Source organism: Diorhabda sublineata, chromosome 9 (assembly GCF_026230105.1).
Source record: "Diorhabda sublineata isolate icDioSubl1.1 chromosome 9, icDioSubl1.1, whole genome shotgun sequence".
NCBI classification, from domain to species: Eukaryota; Metazoa; Arthropoda; class Insecta; order Coleoptera; family Chrysomelidae; genus Diorhabda; species Diorhabda sublineata.
The window spans coordinates 11,737,978-11,765,892 of record NC_079482.1 but is presented as its reverse complement, the minus strand read 5'-3'; the positions used below and the strand labels follow the sequence as shown (position 1 = coordinate 11,765,892).

Genomic DNA, 27,915 nt, shown 5'->3' with positions numbered 1-27,915 from the left:
GATAAAAACCAGTTTTTATGTTTGAAATACAATTTTCTTATGAAACTTCCACCTTATAAAAAAATCTACTGAAATATATTATTTGAAATATTTATTCAGTATTGTTCAAGCAATTTTTCAATTAAGCTGAAATTATACAAACCTGCATAATGTTTTTATAACCTTACTACTAAACTTTCACTCTATTAAATACTGAATAAATATAGTTCGCAAATAACAATTACAACAATCAAATTGATACATAATATATCATTTCTCATAATATAAACAACTTATAGCTTACAATATTAACAAAATAACAATTATCTAATATAACACAATAACTTGACTAATCAATACTATCATCATTTAGATACTATTGTTTTATAAAATTCAATAAATATCCCTTGGTTGTAAGTACACCTCTACATTTCACATGTATTGAAAATCGTAAAGCCCACTGCAACAACAAAGGTTTACCAAATAAATTTTGTATTGACTCTGCTGGTAACATATCTAAAATAAAAACAAATGTAAGAAAAAATTCACACATTTTAATTTTCAAATTAGTAAAAGTTAGCTTCTAATAGTTGATTTATCAAAAGAGAACTTCTTTTTTCACACTTTTCAATAGCAAAAACAAAGTTACCGACTATTTACAATAATTGTAGCAGTTCTGTATTTATCTCACTTCGGAATGCAGATTTAGAAGAATTAATAAAATATTAATGACTTACCTGCCGCATCACTATGTGTTAATAATTTAATGTCATTTTCTTTACAAAAAGCTTGTAATGTTGGTGGTACTATACAACAGGTGGCTAAATTTACTTGGATAATACTGGGTTTAACTTTAGCCCATTCATGAAGTGCTTTAAATGTTCTCTCTTCCACATCAGCGACTCCAATTTGTTTAATTTGTCCCACCTCAACTAAATCTTCTAAAACTTTCCACATTGATTTTATTTTTTGTAGATCATCTTTTTCATCCTCTGACGACTTTTGTTTTAAAGTTACTATTGCATCATTTATCGCATCCACTTTTAAAAGGGTCAAAGCTAAAATTGTGGATATCACATTTTTTATTTTAATCTACAGTATTTTATAATTTTTAGTTGTATTTTTACTCATATAATTACAACGATAATATAAATAGATTAACTAAGGAATATGAGAATTAGATACGGGAAAAATGTTTTCTTTAATTGTAAATATGCACTCACCTTTCCCAATAGCTTCTGAAAGTAATGTTTGATTGTCAGTATTCAAAAAAATTTTAAATCCTATTTTTAAATCAGCAAGTTCGTATTCACTTATTTTGAGATTGCTATTATGCCTACTAATAACAACTGATTTATCTGACTGAGAATTCATAGAAGTATATCCTAGACATTCTTTCATTGTAAAATTTATTGCGTCTATAAGCTAAAAAAGGTTGAATACATAAGTATTCGAGATCTCGGAAAATATATTAAAATTAGTCTACTTTGGTGTTTCATTGCCACGTTCCCAAAAAGAAAAGACCTCGTTACATATATATATATATATATATATATATATATATATACATCTATTTTGTAAATTCTAATAAAACTACAAATAATTTTGACTACTAATATATATTTGAGATGTAAGGACTAGGAAAAAATTAATTCCTCATGTTAGAACAAAATTCTAGTTGATATATTTGTGAACATTTAATTTTCTTCAAGTATTGTGCAGTTATTCCTATATAATTTTTAGGACAATTCAGACATGGTATGGAATATATAATATTTGATTTCTTAGTGTCTTTAATTTTGTTTTTTAGTGAATAGAGGTGATAATGTATTGTGTGATCTATGACTTATATTGATGTTATGTTTTGACAAAATGTATTTCAATTTTTCTGATAACTCCCAAGGAAGTAGCGAAACGTTAAGTTATACATATCTAATATAAAAATGTGATATTCCATCGAAGTTTGATAATTTCATCTAAACAACCTACGAACCAAAGAAATTAGAGAAAAAAAATATATGTATCAAATGGTTGAAGAAAACTAGTATATAATGTATATATATATATATATATATATATATATATATATATATATATATATATATATATATATATCAATCAATCAATATAATTTAGCTCATATCAACTCTTTCACAAGACAATTTAAATTCCTTCTCTCAGCATTACATCAGCATCTCAACATTATAATAAGACTGTTTTTAATTTTGTCTAAGTATTTAATTCAACTGTGTTACCGACCATGAATGCTGCTCTACCTTCTAATTTCTTTTGAATACATTCTATCATGTGTGAATTTAATTCTGCATCATTATGAATTATATGACTATTAAATGAATTTATTGAAATATTCACTATAACCGTTAAAAGGTTTAATTTTTGATATTTTGGATTTGAAAAGATTCCATTTCACTGCAGGAGGAGCCATTCTGTTAATACTAGTTTGCTCTACGTTATTTTCGTCTGAACAAATATTATTGAATAATTACACTATGCTATCAAGCTTACTAGAGTTTAATTCGCTCATCAATTAATAATTTCTTTTCACTAATTTTTTTTGTTTTATTACTACAAACTTATTAATTATTACTATCTTTCAGAAAACTAGTGAAAAGGAGGAAAGGCAAGAAGAGGACAATAAGGCACTTACGTTACCGATGAATTGGCTTTGAAAATCTTCTCCCTCAGTTAATTCTCTGTTGTCTCCAACATTCACCTCTAAAGTGCTATTGCACAAATTGCTAGTTTAATACAGTTCGATGAATTCGCACTTAAAACGTTAAAGTCGTAAACTCACTAAACTATTTCGCACGATCCGAAATTTTGTTACGCACTATATGTTCGTGAACTTTTTAGTAATTTTGATTTCCTACAATTTGACTTTATTTTTCTTAAAGGAAATTTCGTTTTTAAAAAATATATTTATTAAGCAATAACAAGTTTATTGTTACAGATATGAAAAGAGAATAATTTTATGAGAATGAGAAATAAAATTTCTCATAATTTGTTGTTAAATAAGAATTTCTAAGAATGTAGTTGAAGTTGAGTGAAGTTGAATTTTATGGATTAGGTGAGGTTGGTTGGTTGTTAATGGCGTTGAATTTTTATAGAATTTGTTTTTACAAAATCTAAAAGATATGCATAAATTACAATGAGGTTATTTAAATCAGTTTTCTTATTAATGCATTGATCATTTTTTGTAGTTTTTTTTTCAGTTTCTCCATAATAACTGTGGCATTACATATTAAATTTGGATTTTCCTTTAAAAATTTTTTGGTTTTATGTAAAAGATCTCTAAAATCAGAAGATTGTTTCGATTCATGAATGTGGTTAGTTAAAATGTTGGTTGCTTTGGCTATAAAATTTCTTTCTTGTTCATTTTGTATAAAAGAGCATACGTAATCAATATTGGCTAACATTAAATTCATTTGTTGTATCAATTATTTGGTTTTTAAATTGTCAAAGTGAAATAATAATGCAATAAATATTTTTTTATTAAGAGCGATATTAAGCGAATTGACAGGTAGAGCACAATTACTAAGAAGCTCTAGAATTGAACTGACTACCTAGTAAAGCGATTTTAGTTTTAGTGATCAGAGACACATAGATTGTTTGATACAAGACTTGATAGCTTTAAGGCCTTATTATAATAAGATACCATACACATTTGGCAAGCGTTGTCAACATTCGCGGAGCTCAATCATTTCAAAATTAAATTCTTTGAATATACCAGCTACACAAAGAACAATAATATTTAAAAGTTATGATGATTTATCGTTAAAAACGTTTATTAGAAGTTTCCCGTTTTCTATTTAAACAAATATTAGGCTAAGTAATCCGGACAGTTTGGAAAAAGCTATGAGCTTGGTTTTAGAGGAAGAAAATTTCCTTTACTTCGCACAAAGTTCTAATAATATAAATACCCAAAATAATATCAAACCATTTTCTAGATTCACTTCTGCGAGAAATAATTCGTACTTTGCTCCAACAAACTCAAAAATAAATCCAAATTTCAATTAACGCACATTTCCTTCGCCACAGCAACTAAATTTCCATACAAATTTCTCACAGACTCCAACGTTTTAAAACTCAGTACCACGTCCACCCGTAGCTACACAACCAAATACGCCTACTTATAACTCCTTTAATAGAAACTCCAGTAATTACTTCGTACAACGACAACCTTATTTCCAAAGATTCAATAATAATTCTGTATTCCAACAAAGAAGTCCCCATCAATTCGTGAATCGTCCTCCCTCTCAAAATCAATATAAACCCGAACCGATGGACACTTCATCAGGAAATACTTTTTTAAAATAAAAAATAATCCTGAATACACAGCCCATAATTATTTAACCAAGCGGTTAATCATCACTTGAAAATTTATTCGAACCAGAGCAACCTGACTATGTTCATCCTCAAGAAACTCAATATTCTTATTATGGTAATGAAATGACAATGTAAATTTTTGTCCGGCCCCGACTTACGAATGTCGAAAATAATACAAGTAAATGCATTAAAAACAAATCTTCCATGTAATTCCTGAAATTAATGCTAGATTCTTAATAGACACCGGTAGCACGAGAAGCTTGATAAATTGATTATAAAAATTTTATTTTCAAGGAGAAATTTAATAAACAAACGGCGTGTTTCTTTTCATGTCGAGTTGCTAATATTCCAGTTTTCAGTATTTTCAAATATGAAAATTTTGGTAGCGGTATCGAAATGCCCAAAGCTCTAGTCACTGTCCGTAATAATTATTCTATCACTGCTATAACAAACGTAAATGAAAAGCCGGTGAAAATCTTGATATAGAACCAATAGATTTAGCTCAGGTTTATTGTGTAGAGAAAAGGGAACTGATGAAATAATGGCCGATCATTATGATAAAATGTTAAAAGAAAATTTGAAAGACTTGACCACTGCAAATCTAAATAAAAAGACGCTACCAAAAAATAACTCTTTGAATATGGGGATATCTTTTATTGTGAAGGCATTCGTTTAACTTTTACGAATCACGTGAAACATAAAATCTCCTATACCAAATCGTATCGCTTTCCTTAAGCTCATTAAGAAAAAGTTAGGTCACAAGTAGCTGAATTAACTAATAGCTAAAAGCTTTTAACCCCGTTACTGGAAAACGCTCTTGGAGAATGGTAATAGTAGTCGGGGAGCATCGATAAGGTACACTATGTTTGAGCTTGGGAACGGGGGGCCCGTAATTTGTACATCACCAAACGGTATTTCTGGCGCTCTGTACAGGTCGGATATGAAAATTCCAGCCGGTTTTCCCGGGCGAAAAGATGGGCTAGAAAACCTCATATGGTACACGAATGAAAACTCTTTGATCGTGGGGTCCGAACCTCAAACCTCAAATAAGAACGGTGTAATAACGACAGAAGTTTTGGAGGTCGGGAAAGCCTCGCCAGAAGTGGCCGAAAGTGCCGGAAAATCTGTCCAAAAAATCTGATATGGTACACAAGTGAAATCTTTTGGAACGTGAGGCCGAACTCTCAACTAGTAGCGGTGTAATAGCGCCAGAAGTTTTTCAGGTCGGGAAACCCTCGTCAGAAGCGACCGAAAATGTCGGAAAATTCATCCGAAAAACCGTGGTATACGCGTCAAACTTTTTTACTTGACTTTTGGGGTCCTAACTAAGAGTGATGTAATAACGCCAGAAGTGTTACAGGTCAGATAACCTCCGGCAAAAATAAGGAAAATCGACGTACTTGTGAAAATGAAAACTTTTCGCTTTCGGCTCAAATGAAAATTATTTTTGTTGGTTTTATTGAAACTATCTGTTTCCGCTGCCTCAAATTAAAAAAAATCATTGGGAAATGATGAAAACTCGCTGAGATTCAATCTTTTTTTTTTCGCGCGTATGACATCATGCCAATTACTCGGGTGAAAATTTTTAGGGTGGGTCGTACAGCGAAGGTCATTATCTAAAAGTTTTCGCTCATAGACTTAATTTCTTTGCGAATCAATAACGGATTTTTTTCCTAATCACAACATTTTGAATTTGGTATCTAGGAAATTTTGTTTATTTATATATTGGTTATACAGCTCAAATCGAATCCTCTTATTATTATATTGCATGCAAAAATATCGTAATGAATTAAAAATTAAATGGGCGCGTAAAATGAACGATTACGTCAACGCATTTTTGAGGAGGAAGCATCATCTTAAACCAAAGTTCTTCAAAGTTTCTTGGGGCACCATGAGCCAATAAACATTACTGAAGGAATTTTCGCAAAGATAAAACAAAATAAAACAGACATTTTATAAAAAAGTTCATGAAAATCGGTTAATAATTAGCACTGTAAATGAATCTACAAAAAAAAATTAGAATCCCATTTTCATAGCGGCGCTAAACGGCCGAAAATGAGTAAGCGGCATGAAATCATGCGCGCGAAAATAGAAAAGATTATATTTCAGCGAGTTTTAATCGTTTCCTAATGATTTTTTTTAATTTTTTATGTAGCCCGCTCTGGAACTATAGATTTTTAGACGTTAGATGAACAAACAGTAGACAATAGTACCCAATACCTCCCATCAGAGACATTCCAGATAAATTAGGTGAAGCAACTTATTTTTCTACAATATATCTTTGTTCAGGTTTTCATCAAATTCAGGTATGCGAAGAAGTCATAGAAAAAACCGCATTTAGCACTGAGGAAGGGCACTATGAATTCCAAAGAATGCCTTTTGGTTTAAAAAATGCCCCTTCCACGTTTCAAAGAATAATGAATTCAGTTTTGCAAGGTTTATAAAACAAAATTTGTGTTGTTTATCTATATACAGTACATCACTACAGGAACATATTGAACGATTGAAAAAGGTATTTGAATTACTCAAAGTAACTGGAAAGTACAATTAAAACTGTTTAATATTTAGGCCACGTTATCACATGAGAAAATACCTCTGCGATAAAAAATTTTCCAATACCTCGAAATACGAAAGAAATCAAAAGCTTTTTAGACCTCGGTTATTATAGGCGATTCATTCAAGACTTTGCAAAAATTACTAAGCCACTTACTGAATATCACAAAAAGAGAATTAAAATCATACACAATGACGAATTGTTTTAACGTTTGTCCCTGTACTCATTTATTCTGACTTTAACAAATCTTTTGTGTTTACGACTGATGCAAGTAATTTCTCTATTGGAGGTATATCATCGCAAGAAGTACCTCGTGACAGAGCAGTTGCATATGCACCGAGAACGCTCAACAAAAGTGAAACTAGGTACTCTACTATTGAAAAGGAACTTTTAGCTATAGTTAGCTATAGGGCATGCAAACATTTCCGTTCTTATTTGTATCGCCGCTCCTTCATTATTTACACAGACCACAAACCTTTAACTTCTCTTCAGTCTCAAGGAACCAATTCAAAATTAGTCAGATGGCGCCTAAGTCTCGAAGAGTATGACTACTACATCATGTGTAAAAAAGGTGAAATCAATACCAATGACTGTTTATCACGCTTATTATTGGAAAAATTTAAAATCTCTCATGTTAACAGAAACCGCTACTAAGCCATTTCAGATTGTACACATAGAAATATCAACTTTCTATGGAAAATTATATTTAACTCTCACAGATGCTTCTTCAAAATTCACACAAGCAATTTTTATCGAAGGCAAGGACGCTGTTATCATTAGTAAATCTTTAATTAAATATTTTACATCTTTCGGTGTTCTACAAACTCTAGTTCTAGACAAAGGAACCGAATTTAATAATAAAACAGTAAAAGATATACTGGCTCTCCATAAAATTGACGAACACGTCACGACCGCAACTAACCCTAAGTCCAACTCAACAGCTGAACGTTTACATTCGAAAAATTAAGAATATTTAAACAAATTTATCCAGATGATAAAAACAATTTAATGAACTATGCTATACTAGGCTATAGTAGTACTCTCACAGCTCAACAAACTTTACACCATTTGAACTTACTTTCGGACATACTGATATACGAAGCCCTAACGAAATATTTGACTCACATTTGTTCTATAATGACTACGCTGAAAAGCACAAAAAAAAACTGAAACATGTATATATGAAAAGATAAATAAAACTGACAAAAAAAAGAAAATATATACAAAAGGTAATGAACAAGGTGACGATAACACTGAATTTAAGTTAAACCAAATCGTTTATAAACAAAACCCTAGACGGCGAAATAAAGACGAAATTTTCGTAGGTCTCACGAAATAACCGCAAAAAAATTATTTAGAAATCGGGTCGAAATTATTAGACATTCAAATAAAAACTGTATTGGAGTAAATGGTGGGCATTTTGAGCATTTGCTTTGAAGTTTTTTATTTTTGTTTACAAATTTACAAATATTTCAGAAATAATAAAATTTTTTTATGAAAAAATTAAAGTTTATTGAACTTCTTAAAAGCAAATAACTCGAGAACCGATTAAGTTACACGAATCAAAGAAGAGTAACTTTTTTTGTAGAATTTAACGCTTTTTAATATTTTTTTATTATTTTAATTGTAAATTTAGTCCAAAAAAAGTTTACTTTGATTTAATTAACACAAACAAGTGTAACTAGCGCCCTCTATTAGCAATGTCAAATTAGAGTGCAAATCATGATTCCTCATGCCAAAAAACGTAAAATTGCAAATTTTCAAAGAGAAATTGTGAAAACAGAAAATTATTGCAAAAATCAAAATTTAAATTTAAACTTTGAACCGAATATCGACGACGGCATTTTTTCAAGAAAGGACATATTGCGCAATTTAGGAAATCTACAATGTCATTAATTGAATTATTAGTACGATATTGTATTATGAAACATTTAGTATATTTCATCTCGTTACGTTCAAAATATTAGTTTAGTTAGAACTTTTTACAAGTTATTGTTTTGATTTTATCAAATATATTAATACAGTACGAAAGCGGAACAAAATCAAAAATATTTTTCCCAGGAAGAAAGGGGAAAATGGATAAATCACATAAATCAAATGAAAGTTGATTTATGTAGAAGTATTTAAGTAGAAAAAAATAGCCAGAACTTTTTTCGCTTCTTCAAGATATCATCAAAATATGAATGTTTCAAAAATACATTCATGACCGAGGTTCTGAAATCGCAAATTCATATTATTTCAGTCACCAAAGGAAAGTATATACAGGGTGATTCATTAAGAATGTCCAATCTCTGAACTGTAGATTCTAGAGCTCAAAATATGATGATTCTGCTCAACTTGTCTTATGCAAATATTGCTAGTTTACGAGATATGGGGTGTTCAAAGTTTAAATTTAAATTTTGGTTTTCGCAATAATTTTTTATGTTTTCACAATTTATCTTTGAAAATTGGCAATTTATTTATTTAGATTTTCTTCTCGAACATTTACACGAATTACTAGAGGATATACCTCTCGTTTTAAGACAAAATATGTGGTTTTTGCACGACACATTATTCTTTACAAGTTCGTCAATACTTAAACGAACAGTTTCCGCATCAACGGATTGGTCGTGGAAGTGAGTTTGCTTGGCCACCAAGAGGCCCTGATTTAAATCCTTTGGATTTTTCAATTTGGTCGCAAATGAAGGCATTAGTTTACGAAGAAAAAATTACTTCTCTTCCACAACTGCGACGGAAAATAGAAGAAGCCGCGGATGTAATTAAAAATAATAAACAAGGATTATTTGATATTAAGAGATATTTACGAAAGCGGATAATAAAGTGTATTGGAGTAAATGGTGGGCATTTTGAGCATTTGCTTTGAAGTTTTTTATTTTGTTTACAAATTTGTTATTGTTACATATTTCAGAAATAATAGAATTTTTTTATGAAAAAATTAAAGTTTATTGAACTTCTTAGAAGCAAATAACTCGATAACCGATTCAGTTACACGAATCAAAGAAGAGTAATTTTTTTTTGTAGAATTTAACGGTTTTTCATATTTTTTTATTATTTTAGTTGTAAGTTTAGCCTAAAAAATGTTTACTTTGATTTAATTAACACAAAAAAGTGTAACTAGCGCCCTCCATTAGCAATGTCAAATTAGAGTGCAAATTATGATTCTTCATGCCAAAAAACGTAAAATTGCCAATTTCCAAAGAGAAATTGTGAAAACATACAAAATTATTGCAAAAATCAAAATTTAAATTTAAACTTTGAACACCCCGTATCTCGGAAGCTAGCAATATTTGCATAATGCATATTGAACAGAATCATCATATTTTGAGGTCTAGAATCTACAGTTCAGAGGTTGAACATTCTTAATGAATCACCCTGTATATCATGCACACAAACCGCAATTTGTACACACATTACTACCAAGGGATTACGATATTCGTTTTCAATTCTGCGCTCTGATCCAAGGAAAGTGGGATAAAGACCCGTTTTTACAGGAACTATACTATTTTCCGATGAGGCAACATTTTCTTCCAAAGGAAGCGTCTCATCACAAAATTGTCGATGGTGGTCTAACAGTAATTGTAATAAAAACTCGAAACCAATATTCTTTTAAAACGAAAGTATGGTGAGGTCTGTACAAAAATAAATTAGTTGAACCTTTTTTTTCGACATTCCTTAAATGCCGCACAAAACTTACAATTATTAGAGAATCAAGTAAGTGATATTTTGTACGACCTTCCATTACAAAAACGTATGACAATTTGGTTCCAACAAGACGGTGCTTCCATTCATCGTACATTAAACGTTAGAGTACTCCTCGAAAATATGTTTAATAAGAAGGTATTCAGATATTTTTTGACCTCCTGGGTCTGCTGATTTCCTTCCCCTTGACTTTTTAATGGGGTTACTTAAAACAGCAGGTTTATCAGCGAGGACTATTTGATGATGTAGACCATTTGGAGAGGATTATTTCTGGAGAATGCCAAAAAATTACTCCAAAATTATACGGAAAGTAATACATAAATATGACAAAACAATAATTGAATGTTTACAAAGAGAAGGTGTATATGTGAAAGCTGTAAGACATTGAATTAAAATTTAAATATGTTTGTTTCTGTTTAATAAATATTCTTTGTATGGATTTTTCAATTTATCAATAATAAAGAGAAAGGTTATCATATTTTTAACAGGCAAGAGAGATAAATTGTATCCAGCCTAAGAAATTAATACGGAATGAATGACTTTATAACATTTTTCTAAAATGTAAAAAATAAAGATATTTTACTCTTGCACAAAATTCAAATTTTTTGACAAACCTCGTATACTGCTTTAAAAAATTGATATCTGATGGTTTCATCTCAACTTTTGAACCATGCAGAACTTTTTATCAAGAATAACTTTTTTTCATAAAACCTCTAATAAAAAAGTTTTCCATATGGCTCCATTATATTCACACTGACAATTGGTATTATTATATTTATCAACAGATCACCGACATCATGAATATCAAAATAAGAATAAAGACAAAAAAAATGTTTTAATAAGAAAAAAGAATTTTTCCTTAGTTCTTGCATCTCAAATATGTAGCAGTAATCCAATAAATTATTTGTAGTTTTATTAGAATTCGCAAAAAAGAGCTATAAATTTTACTTACGGAAGTGGACCATTTCTAAAAAAATCTCTTTCGTGTATTAGATTCCGTTCAAAGAATTTTTGAATCTTTATAATGGAATTTATGTTTTTTTGATATTTAATGGTTCGTCACAATTAGTAAAAGGCACTAGATATATAATATTACTTACTTTTGTTTTTTGGTGTTTTAGATTTAAATTTAGTGAAATATTGAAGAAGAAGATGGCGGCGCGTAAGGAGCCTCCTGATAAGGCTGGTGAAAAAATTATTAAGTGTCATCCCAAAGGGTTACAACGTTAATTTGTTTATTGTGTGATAATAATTATCACCTTAGTGGTTTCAAAGCATTAAACAAAAGTATAAAAAGAGAATTGTGCTTGTTAAGACAACTTAATGCGGAACTCACGATAAGGATGTTTTAAAAGAAAAAAGTAATGGACAACCTCAAAAAACCTTCGCTGGAGTTTCTAGTAAATTCCCTAAACAACAACCTCAGAAAAGACCTAAAATAATTATTAAAAAAAGGAATGTAGAAGATAGTAGTGATATCAAGAATACCGTGAGTCATTACCTTATAAAAAATAAACCTATCAAAACTAAACGCATGCACATAACTAAAGAAAAGGATGAAGAGAGTTTTGAGAAAGGTAAAAAAATTCTTCCAAATAAATTAAACAAAAATTATACTATTGAGAAAGAAAAATTAATGAATTTTGATATGGAAAAGTTGGAATCAGATATAAATGAGAGAAATTTTAATAATTTTACTGAAAAGTGCAGTGTCGTGCATATGTATACTAATAATGGCAAAGCGCTATTGTGGAAGTGTCATCTGATATGTATAAAACTAAAGATAATGGTGATAGAATTTTTATTGGTTATCAAAACTATAAAGTATATGATGTTATTAAGGCTGGGCCGTGCTTTAATTGTGGAAGGTTTGGGCATAATGGTAAAAAGTGTAGTAATATCTCGGTATGTCTAAAATGCGTTGGTAGCATAAAACAATAGAGTGCACAAATAATATAAATAAGTGTGCAAATTGTATTTATCACAATGAGCACTTTAATACGAATTTTGAAACATCGCATGTAACGACAGACAGCGCTATGTGTCAAGTTTTGAGGAATAAAATTAAAAGATATATAGAATCAACTAATTATCCCATGATGCCTTCAGTACCAAGGTACATCGGGAAGGTAGATAATTTTCATCCTTTACTAACAAGAAGCATGTCAGGTCTTTTGGATCGTTCTACATCTATAAGCAGTGAACTCAATACATCAGTAACTACAAGCAGTTCAAGAAATAGTGATGCATAATCTTCTGAACAAAGAAATGGATAATTTTCAGGAAGAAGATTATGAAGTATTAAAAAAAAGAATTTATTTTTAGGGATCTGTTAACTTTTAATACAAATTTAAATTCCACTGATATTCTTATATTATATGTTAATATGAGTTTAAATTATAATTTTGATAAACTGCAAATCTTTATAAAAAGATTAAAAAATAAACCAAAAATTATAGTATGTTCTGAAACGTGGAATTTAGATTATTATCAATATTACAATTTACCTGGTTATAAAATTTTTTACAATAATAGTAAAATAAATCAAGCAGATGGTGTTGTCCTGTATATTAATGAGAATTTAAATGAAACTACAATAACCATGGGAGGCTGAATATTCTTCATTCAAAAATTTCTTTATGCAATAATATAAATATTGAAGTTATTTTATACAGATCTCATGACCTGCCTAAAACTGAATTTGTTCAAGACTTAAAAGCTTTTTTGTATGATTGTCAAAATATTAAAAATCACTTAATCATAGGAGACTTCAATATTAACTTATTACAATTAAATATGTTAAGCCAAGAACATTTAAGTAATCTTTTGGAAAGAGATTTTTTTCCTTGTTTTCGGGATATAACAAGGCCTTCAGATAGTGGAAAAGGAGGCTCTTGTATAGATAATATTTTTATCAAAACTAATGTTCTTGTTTTTAAGCCCATTAGGATAAGTATTGTATTTCCTGATCATTACCCCTTATTTTTGCCTATTGAAGAATTACCTTATAAAGAATCTGATAATATTAGCTATAATATTAATTACAATAAATTAAAAAATGAAGCTAGTAAAAGTAATTGGAATGAACTTTTACTGTATGATCCGAGTATTTCAATTGATTTATTAATTAATGAAATTAAAAGTTGCATTTTCAACTCCAGATTCAAAAGAGCACATGAAAACAAAATAAATAATCCAAGCAAATGTTGGATAACTAAAGGTATTATGGCATCATGTTCTACAAAAGAAAAACTTTATAAAATTCGGAGATTAGATCCTAGCAATGAAAATTTGAAATTAGAATATAAAAGATTTGTTATAATTTTAGATAAAGTTATAGCAGATGCAAAAAAGAAATAAGATGCCAATTTAATACAAAATATTAATATTAATCTAAAAATGGGTAAGAATTATAAGAAAAATAAAAAAATTGACTATATTGTATCTGATACTGAAACTAAAATTGATAATTTAAATGATGTGGCAAAATATTTTAATAGCTATTTTTGTGACTTTGGTGAAAAATTAAGTAACAAGATAAGAAATGCATATAATCATGAAGTCATAATGCCAAAATTGAATCATAATTCATAATAGTATTTTTATACATCCAACCAATAAGTATGAAGTTAAAACTGTAATAGATAAACTAAAAGACAAAGCAGGAGGAATTGATTCTAGAATATTAAAAACAATTTCTGAATATATTGCTGAACCCCTAGCATACATTTTCAATCAATGTATTGAATTATCCATTTGGCCAGTTTCTTTAAAGAAAGCTGAAATTGTTCCAATATTTAAATCCAAAGATAAAAGTAAAGTAGAAAATTATAGACCTATATCATTAATTTCAAATGTGGCAATGATACTTAAAAAAATTGTGCATGATAGATTATTTAATTTTCTAAAAAAACATAATAAGTTACCAAAGGAGATAAAGGGAAGTTACAACAATAACGTATTATGTCCTTTATAACTTATACTAATATCCTGTCCTGTATATATGGTAAGGAAAAATGTTTTAAGTTTCGTTTCCGTTTTGTTTTTCAATTGATTGTAGTATCTGTTTATTCTTATCTTGGATATGTTATTTATCATTTTTTTCGGATAATTATTTTCTTTTAATGCAGTTTCTGGTTTTTTAATAACTAAGCATCTAAAACTCAGGATCTGATAGTTGGATACATCTATCTGCCAAATTTATTATCACTGATCTTTTATGTGACATGAATTGAAGTTCAAATATCTTGAGGACCAAGTTGGTTTCCTATACCATTCTGTTCTTATGATATCGTTAATTTTATATAATGTGTCATCAATAAAATTGATTTTATTATTTTGTTCGATTTCAATTGTGAATTGAAGTTTTTTATGATAACGATTGAATATTTTATTTATATTTTGAATTTATTGAAATGGAAGCTCCCATAGCACAACAATCAATTTGTTTGTATATTTCATTTTCATAATTGATGTATATTTTGTGAGTTCTATAGCTTTAATAAATTTAATAAATTCGTTTTGAGGTATTTCTTTATATTCTTTAATTTTGTCCGATTTTTTATTAATATATTTTTCACAATGGTAATAGGAATATTTGTATATAAAGAAACCACATCTAACGAAATAAATACATATCGTCCCTTCAATGGTAAACTCGCGAATCTGCAAAATCTCAATTATTCAGGGGAGCAAAAAGCAATTCGATTTGTTTCCCTAAAATCAGTTTTAATTCTTTTTAAATGTTATTTTTGCCTATAATGTATAACTTGAGGCTATTTTGAAGGCTATAAGAGCAACTTTGAAAATTTTCGATTTTAAAGGCCTAAAACGCAGATTCGTTAGTTTACTGTGGTACACATTTGGTAATTATTGTAGTTTGACAGTAAACTAGCGAATCCGTAATAATTATTGTTCCAAATTTAATGTTATTATTCACTCAATTGTCGGTTTTTATTACACAACTTCGCTATACTAATGCACAATAGTTTTAGGGTACATATTTTAATATAAAAAAAGTACTTAGTCAAAACCAAATACAAGAACAAATTAAAAAATATTTATCGTTATCAAAAATTAAATCTCAAAACTAAACGTAAATTAATAATTATAAGATCAAATTAAAAAATACAAAATTAACAAAAATTAAATCTCAAAAATCAAGTTAGATTAATCCTTAGAACTTATTATTCAGAATAATCAGACTCTTCCAGCTGATCTGGTTCTGGCAAGTTGTCTCTTGCCAATTTATTTGTAGGTAAATTATCATAGTAATCGTGATTGACTTTGGGTATCACTAATTCATCACAAAGTTTTTTTAAGTCTTTCTTTTTTGCATTCGAAATCGGAATTCGAGAAGAATACAGTTTTGCAGGCTCTGATATTATTACAGGACGCCCTCGTAGCTTCTTCAAAGTACATTTAGTGTATGACGTATCGTTGTAACTATTTTAAAAAAAAATTGTCTCTGGAGCCGATTTTTCATAATGCAGCCACACTGCATTGCGAAACTTAAGTTTCTGACCTGACTCGTCTTGGAAAACAGATTTTTTAGATTGGTTAAAATCTATGAAATCATCGTGTAAAAGATACGTGACGTCATAAGGTCTTGGATTTGATCGTACTGTTCTTATCACTTGTGCCCAGCCTTCTGGGGTGTATATAGGAATATTTTTCGATTTCTGCTCTATCTTACCGTGAATGGAGTCGCATTCCATTTGGGTGTGTCCAGATTCGAAAAACTTGTGATCTATCACCTCAAGAACAGGGTGTACTTTTAGTAAATGGAGACACATTATAGAAAAAGTTACGTTCTTTTGCTGCCCTGCACAATTATCTGACATCATTCGAACATGCCTTATTTCTGGTTTATTCATTATAAAATTGTAAATACAAGTAGAAATTTCCCCACTTCCCCGCTTTCCTTCAGTTTCATCCCAAAGGTAACAGGTAGCATCAGAATTTCCTAAGTTATATGTCGTAAGATTGTAAACTGCAAGTTTTCTGACATAAAACAGAGGCCCGGCTGCACCCTTAGGAGTGTTAAGAACTGACTGTAAGTCAAAGTTAAACGCCAAAACAGACGTATCTTCCCTTGTTGTTTCTCTATCCTCGTCCCTGCATTGACGTGCAGCTTCCTTGCGTTTTAAATGATCACCATGACTATTGTTTTGGTCATCATTTCCCTCTGTATTTTTATGAACCTCACAGGTTTTACAAAAATCTTTTTTTGGTTTATGGAATGTTAACTTGTATTCTCTAAACACCCTCCTGTACTTTTCAAAACACACGGGCTTACTAGAAATTTTCTCACACTCCAGTTTATATAATTTATACATAGTTTTAATTGTTAATGAAGAATCAAGATATTTATATTCTGATTTTTTACGGCAGTAATGGGATTCCACAGAAGGAAAGGAAAGAATATGCTGCCTAAAAAATTTCTCTGAATTCTCATCTGTTTTTTGTGGCGGTGCCTTCTTTCCTCTCATATCAGGTAGCATTTGGCCTGTTTCACTAACCTTAGCTAAAGCACCCCTAATAGTAGCTTCTGGAATATTTAGAGTATCTAAAAAATAATTCCTGCAGACGTTATGTTTCTCCCCTTTGTATGTTAGAGAGTAACTCTTTGTTGCTTTCCTTCGAGACTCATGATTCGTTGTTTTTCTTTTTGGAAGATTGACAGTCACATGTTTTACAATAAATTCACGTTGCTGGTATAAAGTATCTAACCCGTGAAATGTTTTATAAATTTGTAACCTGCCATCTTCAGGAATTAAATCTTTACACTTGTGTTTAGGAAGATTCAAGCAACGAGGAGCTATAATAGGTCTAGCAGGAATATTTTTACCAGTAGTTGGTTTATAAGATTTTCCCTTGAGTCGATTCGCTTTTTCAACACTTCTTTTCCAGAGAGTAGGGTCTGATACCTTCCTTTTCTTCGGTGTTGCCTGTTTAGACGGAGAAGTAGTTTCTTTGTTTGATATTATTTCCTGTGGTAATTCATTAATATTTTCTGTAGCACCTGAAAAAAAAAGGTTTCAATTTGAGCTAAAATTAATCAAGGTTATGCATACTTGTTTCCAAATCACTCAAATTATCCGATGGAGGTTGGTAATCCTTATCAAAAACCGAACCGAAGGAAGGAATAGGTGACGATTCTCTAGAACCTACAAAAGAAAAATCATTACTTTTGTCAAAACCTTGCCGAAATAAAACTTTTATGTGAAGTTTGCAGAGTTGTAGGTACAAAATGTAGATCAAAATTACTTACAAGGTAAAGGCAAAACACGCGAAGTGGATGGAATTGGCAAATCTTCATCTACTGACGTTTTCTCCTCAGTTTTCTCTAAAATTGCAAAAAAAATATATTTTTAGTGCTTTGATTATCACCACTAGAAGCTTCTAAATTATTTAATTTACCTTTTTCATGTTGCTTTAATGCCATTTCCACTAGCCTCTTCGATCTACTCATCATGTTTTCAAGAAACTTCACTATTTAAACTTAACCGATGAATTAATTTCAATACAGCACCAACAAACGAAAAAAGCATTAGTGCTTCCACCCGAAAACGCAATATGCAACTAAATGTTAATCTATACTACAAAATTGTTTATACAATGCTTCTTATCCTTAATCATGATAGTTTTCTTTGAAATACATTGTACTTCGTATACGGTATACTTACGTTTGTTTAATTCGGATTTTAAAATGTATACAAATTTATACTATCTTGTAATGTTAACAAAGAATAATGAATAGTTGATACATTTAGGTATTTGTTTATAATAAGTAAAAACCTTAAGCCGAACTTGACTTGTAAAACTCGTACAAAATGTAAGTTAACAAATTAATAGTTATTTGAATACCTATTAAGAATTTTTCAAATTACTTAGTCTTAGGGTCAAAAAATCGTACTCATTATCATTTATAGTAAAATATCGTTCTTGAATTCATAGTGCTGTAACAAATAAAGACACACGTTGAAAATTTATCCAAATCCAAAAGCGCAATAAAAATTGTTTGTATCCAAAAGAGTAAAATGTCCATAAGTTACGCGAGTTTACAACACGCTGATAACATTTACGAAATAGCTCACAACAGTAGACTAACGAATTCGCCTATTCGCGAGTATACATTGGTAAAGAGATGCATGTGATATTAAAATTCACTACGGTAAAGTCACCAATCTATAAATTCGCTACTTTACAGAGGTCGAAAAACAAGATTCACGCAGTTAGGTGAGTTTACAGTGGCAATATCTAGTATAACGAAACGAGCTACAGATACGCGAGTCTACCATAGTGTGTATTGGTCATCTTACATCCAAATGCACCAATAACCCCAAATTCGCAAAAATTGCAGATTCGCGAGTTTACCATTGTAGGGACGATATTCATTAGGAATTTTGATACTTTCAATTTTTTCTTTGAAATCTCATGTGTTTTTTATATATATTTCTATTTTGGTATAAAATTTTTTTCAATATATTTTTCAAATAATTAGATAATGGGGTAAGAGGAGTTTGAATTCTTGAAACAATCGATCTAAGGGGGAACGTCAGGCTTGTGCAGCTTTGGTAAACCATATATTTTAGGGGGTAAGGTATTGTGAATTTTCAATTATTTGTATCTGATGGCGAAATAAAAAGCTGTTCTTCCCATGATCGAATTAGATCATTATTATTTTTTTTTTTATAAGAATTCGTAGGGTCTTGTTTAATTTTCTTGTAAGTTGTAACATCATTTAATAATTTCATAATTTTATTATTATAATCTTCTAGTTTCATAATAACAGTTTTATTAAATTTATCTGCTTTCAAAATTTTGAAATTTCTCTTTTGATTTGGTTTTGGTTATATATTGAGGTTTGATATTGCTCTGTTGAAGTTTGTTTTTCAATTTATTTTGAAAATTATTGATAATATTACAAGTATTAGATCTTATTTTGTTTTGAATTTCTTTATTTATATGATTGGTGTTGCATTTAATATTACATAAGATATTTGTTACGGGTAATTCTTTGTCACTAGAAATATTTTGTGCATAATTGGGACCTAAAGATAAAACTTTTTTTACTCCATCTGACAGATCACCTACATCATGAATATCAAAATAAGAATAAAATCAAAAAAGAAATTTGTTTTAATAAAAAAAGTGAGTTTTCCCTTATTTCTTACATCTCAAAAATGTAGCAGTAATCAATTAAATTATTTTTAGGTTTATTAGAAATTACAAAATAGAACTGTAAATTTTACTTAAATTATTCAGATCTTTCTTTTAGAAAATTATCGAAACAACTAATTTTAAAACAGAAGAAACTTAAAATCAAGAACATTTAGAAGAATAAATGTATATAAAAGGTCTAAGAAATAAGAGATTAAAGAAATTTATATCGGCATGGATGAAACCAAACAGAATCTGAAAAATTACGAAAATATCCTCCACAAAATTGCAGAATAGATTAGCGAAGAATTTTTCTACTCAGATGAAAAAAAGATAAGTTGATACCTACATTTCTTAATTTAAAATTATCCTATATAAAATTTACAAATCACGTTTTATCTAGGTTTATTTTCCAAATCATACAACTATCTAATACCGATTCAACTACTCTGATAAAAAATTAAAAAATGATTTAAAAAATATCACAGTTAAAATAAATGAAGTAATTCCTATTAATATTTCACAAAAATTTGGAGAAAAATGTCGAGAAAGAACTGAATCACTTTTTAACAAATGCAAAGAGAAAAATATTGAGGAAATTGATAACCTAATATCAAAATAACAACCTATTGCTAAAAATACAAATGAAATAAAATCAAAATGTATCGAAAATTCAGCTGATACTGTCCAGATGAAGTGAAAGAAGTTTTATCTATAGGTCCAAATTTTGAACAAAATATTTCTAGTTACAAATAATTACCTGTGACAAATATCTTAAGTAATATTGAATGCAACACCGATTATCTAAATAACGGAAATCAAAATAAAATAAGATTTGATACTTGTAATATTATCACTAATTTTGAAAATAAATTGAAAAACAAACTTCAACAGAGCAGTATCAAACCTCAATATATGAAGAAAACCAAATCAAAAGAGAAATCTCAAAATTTTGAAAGCAGATAAATCTAATTAACTGTTATCATGAAATCAGAACATTGTATTAATAAAATAATGAAATGTTTAAACGATAAGACAACTTACAAAAAAATAAACAAGACCCTACGAATACTTATTAAAAACAAAATAATGATCTAATTCGATCACGGGAAGAACAAAGCATGACATTCCCCTTCGATCCATTGTTTCAAGTATTCAAACTCCTCTTACCCTATTATCTAATTATTTGAAAAAAATTTTATACCAAAATAGAAATATATATAAAAAACACATGGGATTTCAAAGAAAAAATTGAAAGTATCAAAATTCCTAATGAATATGTATTTATTTCGTTAGATGTGGTTTCTTTATATACAAATATCCCTATTACCATTGTGAAAAATATATTAATAAAAAATCGGACAAAATTAAAGAATATAAAGAAATACCTCAAAACGAATTTATTAAAGCTATAGAACTCACAAAATATACATCAATTATGAAAATGAAATATACAAACAAATTGATTGTTGTGCTATGGGAGCTTCCATTTCAAGTGTTATAGCATAATTACAATTAGTAATGGAAGATCTCTAGAAAACTGTCCTAAACAAACTTAATATAAATATCCCATTCTTTTTCTGATATGTCGATGCTTGCATTACTGCCGTATCAAAGAATAAATTCAAAACATAAATAAAATATTCAATCATTATCATAAAAAACTTCAATTCACAATTGAAATCGAACAAAATAATAAAATCAATTTTATTGATGACACATTATATAAAATTCACGATATCATAAGAACAACTTGGTCCTCGAGATATTTGATTCAATTCATGTCACAAAAAAGATCAGTGATAATAAATTTGGCAGATAGATGTATCCAACTATCAGATCCTGGGTTTAGATGCTTAGCTATTCAAAAAGAAAAACATAAAAACATTAAACTTTTCTCCTTACCATATGTACAAGGACTTTCCCAAATGCTATCAAATTATTTCACTAAATTTAAATATAAAACACCAAAAAACAATAGAAGTAATATTATATATCAAGCGCCTTGTACTAATTGTGACGCTTTCTATATAGGACACACAACTCAGTATTTAGACAATAGTCTAAAAGGTCATCAATACAATCAAAATAAATAAAACTGCATCAACGAACCATGAAATATCAAAAAACATAAATTCAATTATAAAAATTCAAATATTCTTGGGACGGAATCTAATACACGAAAAAGAGAATTTTTAGAAATGGTTGACATTCATAAAAATGAAAAAGCTATAAATGATGAAAAAGAACTGAATCATCTGGGACTGAAATTATGGTCAAGTGCAATATAAGAAATATGTATAAATGTATAACAATAATAAAATTTACTTTACAATAATTAAGGTTTGTTGTGGCTTTAGATTGTATTAATACTTGTAAAAACTTGAAATTCAAAATTCATAATAACGTATGAAAGAAATGTTGATTCTGATTACTATAATTTTTATCTAACTTATAAAAATTCAATGTCATTCATAATCTAACCAATTAAAATATAGTAAAGATTCCTATAGTAACCAGAATCAATATTTCAATTAACAATATTTTTATCATACGTCATTTTGAATATTGAATTTTAAATCCCATGAATTTCAATTTTTCACAAGAATTAATACAATTTAAATATACCGCATATCTTAATCAATTTTTGTAAAAAAAATTTTTATTGTTATACATATTTCTTATATTGTACTTGACCATAATTTCAGTCCCAGATTATGAATACATAAGTATTCGAAAGCTCTGAATATATATTAAAGTTAGTCCACATTGGTGTTGTCGATAATAAAAGATCGTAATTTTTCAATTTTTTTGTTTGGGATGAATGCATGTTTCCATTATTCCAATTATTCAAATATCCAATTATTTAAAAAAGAAAGAAAAAGCAATTTTTTAGCAAACTTCCACACCTTTATATTAAATTCTGATTACCCCCGTATAAGAGTTGAAAATCTCAACTCAAAATAAACTGGCAACAAAGGAACTAGTAAGATCAGTTTTTATGAAATTCGTCAAAAGAAAAAAATTTTTTCATTCCAAAACCAAATTTTAGAATTGCTACAAAGATAATGTGGTTCAGATGAAAATTTAAATTGTGTGTTCCTTTGAAAATTCGCGATATATGTGTTTGTCTTATAATCTTAATATACAAGTAAGTTTTCAACAATTTAGAGTATTACTATTTTATGAACAGGTTTCTTTTGATATTTATTACAGCCTTGAAAATTAATGTAAATTCGTTCAAAAGCTTGTTATAGTATAAAAAATTCCCTAAATTAATAAAATTTTCTTATAACTACTACCACCATGATTGAAATTTTTTTTTGTATTGCAGAAAATTGATTTTCTGATTTTGTTTTTTATATAGGTATATATACAAGGATATATTGAAAAATTTTTAGCCTACTATAAAACCAAACAAAATTTCAATGTCAAAATATTTTATTACTCAACATATTCTCCTCTTATATTTGGATACATTTATTACAGCGAACCTGCAACGTCTCTAGACCTTTAAAAAAAATGTTTCATCTTGCTCTGCAAACCAGACCTCCACAGCTTTTATTACCTCCTCGTTGGAAGAAAATTTACGAACTTTTTTTCAGTTGAGGAAAGCTATGATAGTCAGACTGAGCCAAATCTGGTAAATAAGTACGTGTTTTAGTAATTCAAAAACTAAATCACAAATTTTTTGCATGGAAACATGAGATTTGTGTGCAGGTGCATTGTCTGCAAAAACAAAACACCTTTGGATAGCTTTCTGCATCTTTTCTCTTTAATTTTTTCCCGTAGAGTGGTCAGTAATTTCAAATAGTAATCTCCAATTATTGTTCAAGAACCAGAGTGTCGTCATTCCATCGATTGTTGCTTTGTTTGTGGATCGTAGAAATGTACCCAAGTCTCATCCATAGTAACAATTCGGTTTAAGAAGATTACATCATTTTCAAATCAAGCACAGATCAAACGTGATACTTCTACCTTTGCACGCTTTTGGTCAACATTCAAACATTTGGGGATCCATTTTGCAGTAATTTTTCTCATGTATAAATTGACGTGAACTATTTGATGAAGGCGTTCGTATGAAATATTCAGTGCTTCAGATATCCGTTTTAGCCCAATTCGACGGTCTGATAATATCATGTCATGAACTACATAGATATTTTCGGGGTCTAACACAGCAACTGGCTTTTCCGATCAGTCACCATCTTCAATGGAAAATTTACCTCTTTTGAAGCTTGCAGTTCAATTTTTCTCGGTCGCATGCGAAGGATGTTGACCACCAAGGGTATTAAGCATATCTTCGCCTATCTCTTAGCCATTAGGACATCTTTTTTCTTTTAATTTATTGCGTAACTCTGGTTTACTTTTTTGACGTCAAACTTTAGACTGACACTTCTAATAAGTTATTGTTCTTTGCTATGGTAACGCAATATTTTGTTTATGCTTGGAATTGTTCTAGGCTAACTAGATATCAATATATCCTCATATATATATATATATATATATATATATATATATATATATATATATATATATATATATATATATATATATATATACATATATATACATATATATACATATATATACATATATATACATATATATACATATATATATAATATTTCTTCAATTTCTTATTTCTTAGACCTTCTGATATATTAATGCATCAAACTATTTTGATAAAGACTTAAAGAAAACTCGAAATATCAAAATTTTCAAACAGAAGAGACCTAAAATCAAGAACATTTAGATGCATTATATATATATATATATATATATATATATATATATATATATATATACAGTGCTTTTCAGATAAAAGTATCCACCTTTAATAACTTTTGTAATACTGGTATTTAGAAAAAATCCAAAAACACGTCAATTTATGTTGGAAGGGGCAAGCATTATGGCATATTTAAACTTACTGAAAAAGCCACCCCCTCACCCCTAGCAGCATTTTTTTAAATTACTTGTCATATTTTTTATGTAAAATTTGGATACTCCTCTTTGAGCTGATTTCAAAAATGTATAATACTTGTAGGTTAAAGTGGTTAGTTTATGAGATAAACAATTTTTCTTTTAAGAGCACAAATTTTACTTATTATTTACTTTCACCTTATTTGCCTGTACTAAAATGGGTTGTACAACAGTTTAAACTCTTTAATCTTTTTAACTGTGCTATTTATTCTACTTAAAAAATCCAAACAACAAAGAACTCTACTTTTTATTGTCGACATTCATTTTCTATCCTCTCTCGTAAATCATCCAGAGATTCTGGTTGGGTAGCATAAACTTTTGTTTTTAAATACCCCCATAAAAAGAAGTCTAGGGGTGTTAAATCCAGTGACCTAGGTGGCCACTCCATCATCTGCCCCCTTCTACCTATCCAACGAGCGGGGAATGTTTCGTTTAAAAATTGTCGGACAGGCATAGCATAGTGTGGGGGAGCTCCGTCTTGTTGAAATACCAGTAAATCTTCGGAAAGGTTATCATCATTTTCTATTATTGTTGTAATACGTGGGTCAACCCCTTCCCTGAGTAACTCAAGATATGATTCACCATTTAAATTTCCGTTGATGAAGAAAGGTACGACAATGTGGTCACCTAGGATACCACACCAAACGTTTAACTTTTGGGGAAGTTGTGTATGGAATTCACGCATAATATGTGGATCACTTTCAGCCCAATATCTACAATTATGCCTACTTACTAAGCCATTTAATGACCATGAGCATTCATCAGAAAAGCAAATATTGTTTAACAATTGTGGATTGTTATTGATAATTTGCGTCATTGATTCGCAAAACTCTAGACGACGATCAAAATCATCTTCATTCAACTCGTGCACCAACTTAACTTTGTATGGGTGGTACTTGAATTTATGTAGAACTCGGAAAACTGTAGAAGATGAAACACCGATCGCTCTACTTATTGTTGACAACGATTGGGGTTGCTGAACCTCTAAGCTGACTTGCCCTAAAATTGCCACTTGGATTGCTTCGTTATTTACGAGTCCCTCTCGCTTATGCACTTTATTGCAAACAGACCCTGTTGTGGTAAATTTCTCCATCAGTTGAATTACATACTTATGAGTTGCATGTCTTCCGTCATGTAATTCGTTAAATATTCTAGCAGCAGCTCTTGCACAATTATTATTTTGGTAGTATAAACCTACAATTTCAATTCTTTCTTGCAAAGAGTAAACCATTTCAGAGAAACAAAATAAATAATGTATCAAATTACACTATCAATAGTGACTACAAATTCTAGTTGACAATGTCAAACTTTAATAAAAAGTAGAGTTTTTTATTGTTTGGATTTTTTAAGTAGAATAAATAGCACAGTTAAAAAGATTAAAGAGTTTGAACTGTTGTACAACCCATTTTAGTACAGGCAAATAAGGTGAAAGTAAATAATAAGTAAAATTTGTGCTCTTAAAAGAAAAATTGTTTATCTCATAAACTAACCACTTTAACCTACAAGTATTATACATTTTTGAAATCAGCTCAAAGAGGAGTATCCAAATTTTACATAAAAAATATGACAAGTAATTTAAAAAAATAAAGGGGATGCTGCTAGGGGTGAGGGGGTGGCTTTTCCAGTAAGTTTAAATAATCCATAATGCTTGCTACTTCCAACATAAATTGACGTGTTTTTGGATTTTTTCTAAATACCAGTATTACAAAAGTTATTAAAGGTGGATACTTTTATCTGAAAAGCACTGTATATATATATATATATATATATATATATATACTAGATTTCTTCAAGCAATTGAGTATAATTTATTTTACAAGTACATTAGTACATTATTGTACACTATTAACCAAAAAGAGGTGATTTGTTGTGTGTTGTAAGTAGATTGAAAGCACAGAATCAAAGGATCACTTCTTATCAATGAAGGAACACCACCCTACTCCAACCCTTCTCACCATAATAGCTTCAAAGTGAGATCCTAATCTTTGAAAATTTTCAAACCCAATGCAGATTAACACACGAACCATGTATTTTGATAATTGTAGGTATTTCTGCTCCTACTTACAGCTTAGTGTCTATGTATTTCTGAATTATCTTCAAATTTGTTTTGCCAATAAGCTTACCCCTCTCAAAAAATTTGGCTTTATAATTTGGCTGTCAGATCTAATCAATTATCATGCAAATGACACATGCCTAGCTATTAAAAATGCAAAACACTTATGAAATTATCAAAATATTTCAGTGCTATAGAATCTAAAACAGCAAAAAAAATTTAGAATATATCCAATATTTAGACAATAAATTGAGAAATATACGCAAAGATTAAAAAATAAAACCTCATTAACAAACTATAAAGCAGCAAAAAAGGAACATTCATTAAAAAACAAGTAGAAAACTCTAAAACAGTCAAATACAAGAAATGGATCATTTGTAGAAATGATCAAATACACAAAAATATCTGTCAATGATAAAAAAGATCTGACTAATTTGAGTAGAATAAATTGTAATTTATAATTAATGAGTACAAGTTGATTTCATTGTCAGGTTCAAGTTTGATATTGGAAAAAAATTCTGGAATATTCATATTTACTTACCTCTTCTGACGTGTTCTGATTGGGTTTTTTCATAATATCATTAATGTACAATATATTTCCAGTGTCAACAATAACATTGTGAATACTTTCTAAATTAATATTAGGCATAATTTCTCAACTACAAATCTACAATGATTTCGAATTTGATACTCTTTATCAATGGAGTAACAGACCGACACTTTTCAGATTCTTATCTCACCTCACAAAACATACACAAGGATGTGTTCTGTGTCTCACCTATAGAAAACTGACTAACAAGAGTCCATAGATCGAAAATAAAACTGTAGTATTAATAGACAAACTCCAATGCTCGGTCGATTCATGTGAAAAATAGCCATTGGTCGCATTCACCGGACGAAACCGTTGTGCAACTGTGTACAACACTAGCGGAATCGTCCGGTGACATATACGCTACACACTCAACACGTTCTGAAGCGGACGCCATATTTCGGAGAGCATTTAATTTGTGTTAGGTAGCAGTAGCGGAAGTGAAATTTGTTGAATCGACTGTGTTCTGTGATTAAACATCAAATTGTAACCTTTCTTAGGAGTATGGAGTGTAGAAGCATGGTATAAATAATAGGATATTAGAACAGT

General features: G+C 29.4%; 1 protein-coding gene across 1 annotated transcript; it reads right to left on the bottom strand.

The window, feature by feature from the left end:
* Positions 1–12: 12 nt before the first annotated feature.
* Positions 13–27,915, bottom strand: LOC130449065 (glutamate--cysteine ligase regulatory subunit). Its single transcript, XM_056786718.1, has 4 exons — positions 27,319–27,915; positions 1,203–1,404; positions 717–1,037; positions 13–495 (listed from the first exon to the last, which is right to left on the bottom strand). The coding sequence occupies exons 1-4, from the start codon at positions 27,424–27,426 to the stop codon at positions 356–358; spliced, it is 771 nt and encodes a 256-aa protein (XP_056642696.1). The 5' UTR covers positions 27,427–27,915; the 3' UTR covers positions 13–355.

Coding starts and splice junctions, on each gene's coding strand:
- LOC130449065 (XM_056786718.1), bottom strand. CDS start 27,426: ATGCCTAATATTAATTTAGAAAGTATTCACAATGTTATTGTTGACACT. Junction 1,405..27,318: donor ATCAGAACACGTCAGAAGAG/GTAAGTAAATAT, acceptor AACCTTTTTTAG/CTTATAGACGCAATAAATTT. Junction 1,038..1,202: donor TTCAGAAGCTATTGGGAAAG/GTGAGTGCATAT, acceptor CCACAATTTTAG/CTTTGACCCTTTTAAAAGTG.